This window comes from Barbus barbus, assembly GCF_936440315.1.
Source record: "Barbus barbus genome assembly, chromosome: 48".
Lineage (NCBI taxonomy): Eukaryota > Metazoa > Chordata > Actinopteri > Cypriniformes > Cyprinidae > Barbus > Barbus barbus.
The window spans coordinates 6,419,568-6,431,397 of record NC_136726.1 but is presented as its reverse complement, the minus strand read 5'-3'; the positions used below and the strand labels follow the sequence as shown (position 1 = coordinate 6,431,397).

At 35.2% G+C, this 11,830-nt stretch overlaps 1 protein-coding gene across 1 annotated transcript in view; it reads left to right on the top strand.

The window, feature by feature from the left end:
- Positions 1-228: 228 nt before the first annotated feature.
- The window catches only part of LOC306866890 (receptor-type tyrosine-protein phosphatase beta-like), an 88,325-nt gene continuing 76,723 nt past the window's right edge, over positions 229-11,830 (top strand). Inside the window, exon 1 of the mRNA XM_079412314.1 lies at positions 229-410. Coding sequence (XP_079268440.1) covers positions 345-410 — 66 coding nt within the window. The 5' untranslated portion in view covers positions 229-344. The remainder of the gene's footprint in view (positions 411-11,830) is intronic.

The window sequence follows — 11,830 nt, the reverse complement described above, 5'->3', positions numbered from 1 at the left end:
ATTTTGCAGGGTCTCGTCGGATATTACCACAACTGTTTCCCACACTTTCATAAGTTTGGGCTCTACCGTGGCCAGTTTAAAACAGTGGACATGATAACTTCCTGGGGGAGGAATGCAGTCATTATTTCTGGTGATGTAGTGAAGCATAGAGTGAAGCGAGAGGAGGAACATTAATCTGGTGACAGAAATCCGTCAGCTCCACCTACTGTGAGAGTTCACACCTCTCACATCAGTGCTCGGTGCAGTTGAAGAGTTTACACCGAAGTTCATTGTCGCGGGGAAACTTGTGAAAATGATTTGAAGATTGGCTGCTCGAGAATATAGCCTGCGATCCGTGAAAGAAGATGGGATGTGTTTCAATCAAAACTGTCTGTAAAGGCACAGCGCTTCTGATCTTTGTCATTCTTCGGGTAAGAGAAGTTCTTTATTTTGCATAGCCTAAATATATATTAGTATAATGTCTGATTGTAGAGATAAAACACAAGTTCACGCGAGCACTTGTGGCTGTTAACTGTTGATGGTCTTGCCTGCAAGAAACAGCAAACTTACATTTTGTTGGTTAAAAGACATGGGTTGTTCTTCTCATTGTGTTCAATTAAAAATTTGTGAAATGGTCTGTCTTTTTTTTTTTTTCTCCAATGTTATTGTGTTTCACTTTATATTTCCATCTATCTACCATAGTTTAACCATGGTACTTATAAGTAAAACTGTGGTTATAGGATACAATTGGTAATCAGTACGCCAAAAAACACATTGTTCCACACTTTTAGGCTCCTACAATAAACCATGATTCATTTTTGTAAGGGTTGAGACAACAAAACACTAAAATATAGAAATATCATTGCATTTCCTAAAATATCAACATTAGTGGCATTTATTTTAATGACAAACTGAAGAAGTTTGTTTGGTAAATGTATATGATAAAACAGTAGCCTATACCTTTATACTGAAGTCAGACAGAATTTAGTTGGTTTCTGCTCAAAGAGTTGCTATTCCAGGGCAATTCAAATAAATGTTTGATATTTTGGATGTTATTGCAACAATATGATTCATTTATCTGATTCATTTGTTTGGTTATGTAGAGTGGCCCAAAACTGGCAATGAAAAGTATAAATATAATTGCATTTCATAAATTAAAGTTTCTATCTGAAATGCCACCAAAAGGTTTTAAAGGACAAACATATTTAGTGTTCAAAATTAATATTATTTGGTCACTCTCATAAAAAGGTAGCTTTCAAATGCTGTCACACCTTCTTTCCCCCTAAAAGAGGCATTTTAGTATCTTATATGTACATATTAATACATAAAGTGTGCAATTTAGTAAAAAAAGTAACAGTGACAGATTTTGAACCTGTAGAGAGTGTAGTTAATATGATGAACCGGTGGTTATTCTGCTCGGACACCTGTGTGAATATGAGGAGAACTGACTTCATACATCCACTAAAACACCCGATTATTAAAACCAACCAACAAAGAAAAAAGTGTCAAAAAGTTAGCCTGTGCAGCATTTGCTTTGAGATACCTGCGTTTATATATTGTTGTACAGTATAATGAATCACATATTTATACATTTTAACTGCTTTATGTGTCTAAATAGCTAAAGTACATTCTGGGTGAAATAATATATGAAATATGAAATAAAAGTGCTGAAAATAAAACCATTTGCTGGTCTCTAATATCTTAATATAAAATCTAACTCAAACACCAGATTCAGGATTCTGGATCAGCTGTGAAGAACCGGTTTCGCTTTGTTTGAAATTGTCTCCAGACTTTATCTTTATTGGCTGATTTACATCAAGATTATCCTCATTTTGTATGTCTGAAATTCTTCCTGAGAAGTTTCTACTTACTGTACAAAGTCGGAATTGTAATATGACGTTTTTTATGCCATGTGATGTGATTGGAATAAGTGCATAGAATACAATTTGTTTCTCTTTTTACTTACTGACAAGAAGCTTTATTAGTTCTGATGCAACAAAATTAAGAACAAAATAAAATGCATATTAAGTCTGTAATAAACATTTTAGCAATTTGTCAACGTTTAAATGACTAAATAAGTACTGCATATTGCTTTGCATTGCCTATTTTTGTCAATTCAAACTATTTCTTTCTGGTGAGAGAGCTTCAAAAAGGACACAAAAGCACCTCAGAAGCATCATAATGTTGGTCCATATGAGATGCGGTATTTTCCTAACTTTCATACAATAAAGTCATACGATAAGCTTTGTTTGATGAACACACTCAAATTTGCATCATCGAGTCGAGTTTAGTGAGTTAAGAAAAACTGAAGCATACCAAGTCTTAAACAAATCAACTTAAACAAATGTATTTTAAAGATTAAGCCTTAAAATGATACATTTGATAACACAATCCTCTAATGTTTCCCTCATATTTCTCACATGGACAATAAAATTATAGGATGGCCAATTTATACAAGTAAATGACAGCTTTTTTAGGTGTAAACTGCTGTGAAAAAGAAGCTGTTTTAATTTAATTAAATGGGCACTTGTAGTATACTTCACATTTAAAAAAAAAACTATACTTGCAGATAATATAATATTAATGAAATTAAACTTAAGTGTACTTAAAGGGAGTTCACTTTCCTGTATCTCTTAACACACTTAAGTACACTTTTAAAACATGGATTTTGTATTAATGTCAAATTTTTACTTTAAAATACACTTAAACCATTAAGTTTTAATAATATTTTATCTTTTATACATTAATTTTGATGTGTTGACTAGCATACTAGAGCACATGTAAAGTTTTTAACTGCTATTTGATATTACTTTTAAAGTTGATATATTTTAATGTACTGAATTGCAACTTCTTCATTGACATGACATACAAGTTACAATAGAAATGACTTTGAGTATATTTTACTTTACCTTGAATGTGTGTCAGTGCATTCGTATGTAAGCTCGTTTCTGCCACTGAATAAAAAAAATAAAACAAGGTATCAGACTTTTTTCTCGCAATTCTGAAAAAAACGTTGTGAGAAATAGCTGCAATTCTGAGAAATAAAGTCACAGTTGCAAGATATAAACTTGCAATTCTGACTTTATAACATGCAATTGAGAGTTATAATGTCAGAATTATGAGATATAAAGTCGCAATTGTAAGAAAATAGTCAGTCTTTTTTCCTCATAACTTTATAACTCACAGTTGCAAGTTTATATCTCACAATACTGAGAAGAAACATCAGAATTGTGAGATAAATGTCATAATTGCCTTTTTACTTTTTATTCAGAGGCAGAAACAGGCTTCCATACAGTACAGACAGTACACTTTAATCGTGTTTCAAAGACAATAGAAAAATTATGAAATTACGTATAAAGATGTACTTAAGTCCAACTTAAGTGGACTTACGTATAAAGATGTACTTAAGTCCTACTTAAGTGTCAAAAATTCACTTAGGTTCACCTATTTGCATTTAATATAAATGTAAATAAATACATTTGCGAAAGCATTGCATTCAGTTCACACTTATGTAGATTCAAAGTATGTTATTACCATAATAAGTGCTATTTTTAAAAGTATGCTAAAGTGGGCTTCTTTTTCACAAGGGCTCCTTAAGGTTTTCTTAGACTATGATCTTTTGAGAAATGATTTTGCCAGATCTGAATGGAAAATAGGTGGAATTACTTGGAACAAATGCAAATGTGCTTGTTGTTTATAGAGGCTGAGAGCATGAGAGCTGATAATCTTTTTTTTTAAAAGAGTTTTTTTGAATCGCCATATCAACTGACTTGACAGTTTTCCAGTTTCTTATAAATTACAATTGTAGGCCATAAAATGTTTATTATGACTGCTGCAACATAATTGCCGGCTCTTAGCCAATAATAACAAATAATGTAGCCGGTTACTGAACATATTTTAAGGGTTACGAACCACCTCTGTCCTGAGAGTTAAACAATAAGGTCAGAAACTGGCCTTGTGACCGTATCAAAGTGTGAACCTGAGTCAGTCTCAGACCAGACGGTCTGGGGTCACGGTGCTGGAAAGCCCAGTCTTAAGAAGTTTACGTCATTCTTTTCCTGTTATTCTCACCACTCGATCGTTTCGGCCACCTCGTTCTCCCGGCCCACAGGAAGTTGTACTGCTTTCAGGCCTGCTGTTTTGGCCAATGAGTTCAGCACAACAATAGTATCCTAGAAGGTCAGGAATATATTAATCAATCAGACCAAAATGCAGCTGCAGCTTTGATTAGGCCTGACAGTTTAGCTCCCACTTTTTGTCATTAGTGGCTCTAATTGTGGTTAAATTGTCATTTTAAGTAACAATAATTCAATATCTCTCCCATTTGTTTGGTCCAAAGCATGTTTTTTATTCACTAAACAGATTATGAGTGATTATTGACTAACATTTTTATTTCTTCCTCACATAAGGCTATAGTTTGACTATTTTTAGCATATTTTTATTTTTGGATCTTTTTGAATATCACCTGAAAGCGCTTATGGCATAATGTTGATTACCACAAAAAATAATTTCTACTTGTCCCTCCTTCTTTCTTTCTTTCTTTCTTTCTTTCTTTCTTTCTTTCTTTCTTTCTTTCTTTCTTTCTTTCTGTAAAAAAATAAATAAATAAAATACTCACTGTTTCAAGACGTGAACAATTTGTTTAATAATATAATTAAATATAACATAATACAACAATAAAACAATACAATAATATACTATATATAATATAATAATATGCATATAACAAAAATACATAATTAAGAAATACATGTAATCTGAAATAAATCAATAATAATAATAATAAATGTATTATAAATAACAATTAAACCTTAATTTTTTTTTTATATATTTTAAAGACAAGATGTGAACAATGTTTAAAAAATTTAAAGACGCATAACATCTTATAACAAAAAGATGTTATAAGATCTTTAAAGACGCATAACATGTCATAACAAAAAGTTTTTGTTTACATAATATATGTGTGTGTACTGTTATAAATACACACACATACAGTGTATATTTAAAAAATATTTACATACATTTATATATTGATATTCTTATATTTTATATTATGCATAAATATATTTAATATACAAACATAAAATTTTTCTTAAATATATACATGCATGTGTTTGTATGTATATATATATATACACATAATAAATAAACACAGTATACACATATATTATGTAAAGATCAACTTTTAATTTGGATGGAATTAAGGGAAAGGGGGGAAAGGGAAGTGGTGTGTGGCCAAGTATGGTGACCCATACTCAGAATTTGTGCTCTGCATTTAACTCATCCAAGTGTACACTCAGTAGTGAACATACACCTGGAGCAGTGGGCAGCCAATGCTGTGGCGCCCGGGGAGCAGTTGGGGGTTCAGTGTCTTGCTCAAGGGTCTCACCTCAGTCGTGGTATTGAAGGTGGAGAGAGTGTTGGTTATTCACTCCCCCACCTACAATCCCTGCCAGACCTGAGACTCGAACCCGCGACCTTCGGGTTACAAGTCCAACTCCAATCAAGGAACTTTGCTGCAGTACCATGGGTGCAGCAGGCGTAATGATATTACACAGCGCCTGAATGTAGTCCCCAGCTATATCATAACTAGTTACCTAGCTGGGGACTACTTTCAAACTCACTCTTTTACTACTCAAAAAAAGTGGAGTGTTGCTTTAAAGAAACAAAGACAGAGAAAACAATGTCTCCACCTAGTGGTTAAATACGTATTGGATCTTATTTTAGCCATTAAATGACACCGGTTTATGGGAAGATTAATATAATATAACAACAACAATAATAATAATAATAATAATGCAACAAATATATAATAACATATTTAAAAAAACACTGTTTCAATAGTATAAAGAAAAGACGTGAACAATTATGTGTAATAATTTTATTAAATATACTGTAATAAAAATATACAATAATATACTATACATATTGTAATAATATAAATATTGTATAAAATATATAATTAATAAATATAATACATTTAGCATGAATAAACAAGTAAATAAACACAACAACAGTAAAAACAATAAATAATATAATGAAAAATTATGCCAAGTGTAAGAATTATATGCCACTTTGTTGCCATGACAACATAATGACTAAAACTGTAAAGTAACTATAAAAATGACAAGGACAAATTTCTTACCTCAAATAATATAGAAGTTTTAGCAGAAATATTAATGTACTGTAAATGTTTTTTTTTTTTTTTTTCATAAAATTATATACGGAAGTTCTAAGCGGCCATGCATTATTATAATTTTTCTGTCTTGTTTTCTCGTGATCACAACTTAATTTTCTCGTGATCTTGACATAACGAAAGTTGTTTTGTCGTTATCACGACTTAACGAAAGTTGTTGATCTCAACATAAAAACCGTTTTCTCACGACGTAATTGTAGCTATCGTGAGAAAATCAGGGTCGCTATATTGTCTTCGACGATAAAGTTGCAGACCCAACAGCCTCCTTCTCAAGTGTCGAACACTTATGTGTAAGTCGTCAATCACTGACAGACACAGAGCTATTTCAGTTTGAGTGAGTCCCTGATCAAAGTAAAAGTGAATACGATCATCCATGATGCTGCGATGATGCTGCTTCTATAGCATTTTCTCATGCCGAATACACAGAGAAAATTAAGTCGTGATAACGACAAAACAACTTTCGTTATGTCCAGATCACGAGAAAATTAAGTCGTGATCACGAGAAAACAACTTTCGTTATGTCGTGATCACGAAAAAACAAGACAGAAAAATTATAATAATGCATGGCCGCTTAGAACTTCCGTAATTATATGCTTTACATTTCTGGTTTTAATCCTCCATTCACTTCCATTGTAAGTGCCTCAGTGTAACCTGCATTTTTGCATTTTGTAAAGGTGGGATGAGTCAAAATTTTTGTGGTAATCAACATTATGCCACAAATGACTTGAACTTGAACTGAACCCAGAATTTTCCTGGTATTCCTAGCCTCAGTCTCCATTGAAACAAACTGCCTGGAAAAGAGCAACCAGTCCCATTCTCTTCATGTGTCCAGCGGTGGAAATGAAGCCATATGGGTTTAGATCAGCAGCATGACAGTCATTTTGAAATGAACTATTCATGCACGGATATGTTAGCGGTTTATTTCTTGCCCTTGTTGTTAGGTGTTTTCTCTTTAACAATTTGCAACTCTAATGTAGCCAACTTCCCTTTGCTTCTCACGAAATCATTTTAATATGATGCAGGGTTATTTGCTTTATTTGAATTTGGTTTGATAAGAAAGATGTGTACTATTTTGCATGGTTAATTTATGAAAACTTTAGAAACCTGGAAAGCTTGTGGTTATAAATTAGCTTTCACAGAACAGGTGTGTGTCATACGTATTCTGTCAATATTATACCATTAAGTATATCATATTCCAGTATATAAACTTCTGGTTGGCCAGATTGTATCCCAGCACTGAATCTATTTTGTGTAGCTTTTCCAAAGCTATTGTATAGCTTTTCAACTGTTATTAATTGTATGGATGCAGGTCTTGTATAAGCAGTATGGAAATAAGTGTTACTTGACTTGACCAAATGTCCAGACGGGTTAAAATCTTGACTCTTAATTTGGCAATAAAGCAATAAAATAATGAAATACTGTATTAGCATAGTCAAATATTTTTCACTGACAAACTATTTTTCCGTAGCCTTGATAAGGCAAGCGATGCAAATTTCATTTGGAAAAACAAATTCAGTGTTTGCAAGCCTGTTTATGTGTAACAGCCGATGTGCTTAATCTAACTGTTTTACTATATACCCTAGGAAACAATACCAATGACGCTGGCATTTGCTAGCCAAATGATTTTATTTTATTGTATTTATTCATTCATTTTTTTATTATTATTTACTTTTGTGATGCAGAAAATTAAGTTATTATACCTATTCTTGCAGGTAAAAACATGGGGAATAACTAACAAATTATTATTATTAAGATTTTTAAATTTTATTTGTATGCAGTTGTATTTGCAGTTGGCACACTTTATTTTTTTATTTTTTATTTTTTCCTGAGCTACAGGAACAGTAAGATTGATAAAAGGTTGACATTTCAAAAAACAGCCCTGACCCGTCGAGGCATGGACTCCACTAGACCCCTGAAGGTGTCTTGTGGTATCTGGTACCAAGATGTTAGCAGCAGATCCTTTAAGTCCTGTAAGTTGCAAGGTGGAGCCTCCATGGATCGGACTTGTTTGTTCATCACATCCCACAAAAGCTTGATTGGATTGAGATCTCGGAGGCCAAGTCAACACCTCAAACTCATTGTTGAGCTCCTCAAACAATTCCTGAACCATTTTTGCTTTGTGGCATGGTGCATTATCCTGCAGAAAAAGGCCACAGCCACTGGGGAATACCATTTCCATGAAAGGGTGTACATGGTCTTCAACAATACTTATAGGTGGTATGTGTCAAAGTAACATCCACATGGATGGAAGGACTCAAGGTTTCCCAGCAGAACATTGCCCAAAGCATCACACTGCCTCCGCCGGCTTGCCTTCTTCCCATAGTGCATCCTGGAGATGGTCTGATCCAGTCGCCATCACAGTTTGACCCTTGTCAAACTCTCTTGGCCATTTTACCTGCTTCTAACACATCAACTTTGAGGACAAAATGTTCACTTGCAAATATAACAGGTGCCGTGATGAAGAGATGATCAGTGTTATTCCCTTCACCTCTCAGTAGTCATAATGTTATGCCTGATACACACACACACACACACTTTAGCACCATTATAAACTGTCAATCTGTGATCTTGGGTGGAGGTCAGGCAAGATGATATTTAGAAATTGCATTGTGAATAGTGAGGAGTGGAGGGGCATGATGGGAAATGGCAGCTTTGTGCTTTGGGTGCAGCTCTTCCTGACCCTTAAGTGCCAAAAGTCCAGCTAAGTATATATTATATATTAAGAATATCCTTTAACTCATATTTTTATTTCAAATGAGTTTTGCTCCGCTTCTTTGTATGGACTTGCTTTGCCATTTTGATTTTAAAGTAAATCTGCTTGATGGCAATAGATCATCATGGTTTTATATTTAACAGCATAGTAAATATTTGATTGCTATAATAGGTAGTTTTTACAAAGTTTCCCTCTCAGTAATTTAACAGTCTCTTTGTTAGTGACAAGGAAGTTGGTTTGGTGATGTCATTACTCATTTGAAGCTTTACCTGTGATATTCAGAGAAGAGCGTGTGAGTGTTTGTACTCTAAAGCTGAGAGGGAAGAACTCAGTTTCCATCTCTGTTTTTTATTAAATTAGTTTTGGTGTTCATTGTATATAATACTTCCCTTGAACACACTTTAGAGCAGTACTTCACTGTATCTCATTATTTCTGATGTCGACAAACTGCTTTGAGGAAAGCATGAAAGCATTCACAACAAATTTCACTCTCATGTCAACTACTCTAAAACAGATATAATTATGATAAGACAGCATTTAATCTGTAATAAGCATTTTGGATGTTCTTGTTTACATGAGTGGTTTAAAGGAACACTCCACTTTTTTTGGAAAACAGGCTCATTTTATAACTCCCCTAGATTTAAACAGTTGAGTTTTACCGTTTTTCAATCCACTCAGCCGATCTCCGGATCTGGCGGTAGCACTTTTAGCTTAGTTTACTATAGATCATTGAATCAGATTAGACCATTAGCATCTTGCTCAAAAATGACCAAAGAGTTTTGATAATTTTCCTATTTAAAACTTGACTCTTCTGTAGTTACATGGTGTACTAAGATCAACGAAAAATCAAAAGTTGCGATTTTCTATGCTGATATGGCTAGGAACTATACTCTCACTCCGGCGTAATAATCAAGGAACTTTGCTGCCGTACCATGGGTGCAGCAGGCGCAATGATATTACACAGCGCCTGAATGTAGTCCCCAGCTATATCATAACTAGTTACCTAGCTGGGGACTACTTTCAAACTCACTCTTTTACTACTCAAAAAAAGTGGAGTGTTGCTTTAAAGAAACAAAGACAGAAAAAACAATGTCTCCCCCTAGTGGTTAAATATGTATTGGATCTTATTTTAGCCATTAAATGACACCGGTTTATGGGAAGATTAATATAAATGAAACTATATCAGAATCAGAATCAGAATGAGCTTTATTCGCCAAGTATGTTTACACATACGAGGAATTTGTTGTAGAGGGAGGAAGAAATACAGCATGAAATGACATGAGGAAAGGGGGGAGAAAAAAAAATAATTCACAGACTATACTCCTTTGGGAGTACAGTGTGAGAACAGGAAAAACACCCCAGCAACAAAAAGCACATAGTCAATCAACAACATAGCCACACGACTGCAAAAGGGGAGGTAATCCAGTTCCGGCAAGCAGCCATCCGGTCCTGCAGCCATTCTCGGTGCCGGTCGGACCCGCTTGTCAGGCTGGCGGTACAAAGCGGCGAAGGCGAGGGATCGGGGGTGGGGAGGTGAATGCATATCTGTATATATGTGCGTATGTGTGTATGCATGTATGTATTTGTAGGCCTGGAGAGCCGCCACGCTGGCATTCAAATCAAGTTGTCTCAGTCCGCAGAATGTCATAGCGACACAGCACGTTGCTATGGAGACAGCCTTGATCAGGACCCAGACAGAGTCAACAATCCGCAGGTGTCTGTGGAAGGGGGGAGGAACGCAAGAGCGTCTCACTGCAGTGCTCTTCCCGGGGTTATTTTTCCAACAGCGACCTTGGCCAAGGCCAGTGCTGGTGTGAGAGAGCCAAAAGAATATAAGATTGCGATTGTTTGGTCTTGGGGCGAGTAGCCGTATTCCAATTTTCACGGCTACACTCTTTGTCCATTCTGGTCTCCAAATTGCGGTTAATAGTCTCAGTCTCAGTGCTGACCGCTCTGCCCACTGCTTCAATCATGACGGGCAGCCTTGTGAGGCTTTTGACAGCTGTACCCGTTTCCTGAATTTTTCGATAACCCAGGGCAAAGCCTAATCCAATCAGCAGAAGACCTGTTATCATGGTTCCAAATAGGTAGATATCTTCAATGTCCTCCACGGAAAGAGCCGCCAGACACACGACCCGCCACCTTTCCCATGCGTCCATCGTGTAGCCAGCTGCGAACGTCCCGCTAGGGCAGTCAGGTTCCCCCGAACCTAAACTTCTCATCGAGAAGATGGTGTCAATTGCGTTGAGAAACCAGTTGATCAAATCCAAGATTTTTCAGTTTGGAGAGCAGTGCAGAGAGAGTCTCTCAAGTATTAGACAATAGACGAGACGAGACGAGACGAGAGAGCAAAGCAGGGAAGGGAAGGTAAGGGGAGGAGAGGGAGAGAAAAATGCGACCACCTTCGTTGAGAGCCAAACGAGAACTATATAAACTTGACAACATAACCAGATAATTTAATTGCATGCTTTGGCAAAGAGATTTATTCCTTCACAAAATATTTCACAAACGCATCACAAAAAAGTTCAAGCGATTGTATGTCTTATCATAAATTCCAAATTTGCCATTTTGTCACGTAACAAAAAACAGCCCTTAACTACATAATATTATTTAAAATAATATTATGTAGTTAAGGGCTGATTGTTGCGGTGTAAAATATTTTAGAAATGAAAAGACGCAGCAAAAAGTCTCTTTTCTCAGCACCGGTGAAGATTGACCAATCACAATAAGATGAGTGACATTTTTGACCAATCACAATATTTTGTTGTAAAAACGGACCAATCAGAGTCTCTGTAGGGTACATAAATACTTCGGAGTTAATGTGTGAAATTGTTTCTGAAGCTCACAGAGTGGATTTTACTGATAAATTAGAGGCTTTTAAAACTGAGATTGTTTGATTTTTCTGCGCCGCCTTTTGTCGTTAATGGATTTATGTATTGTGC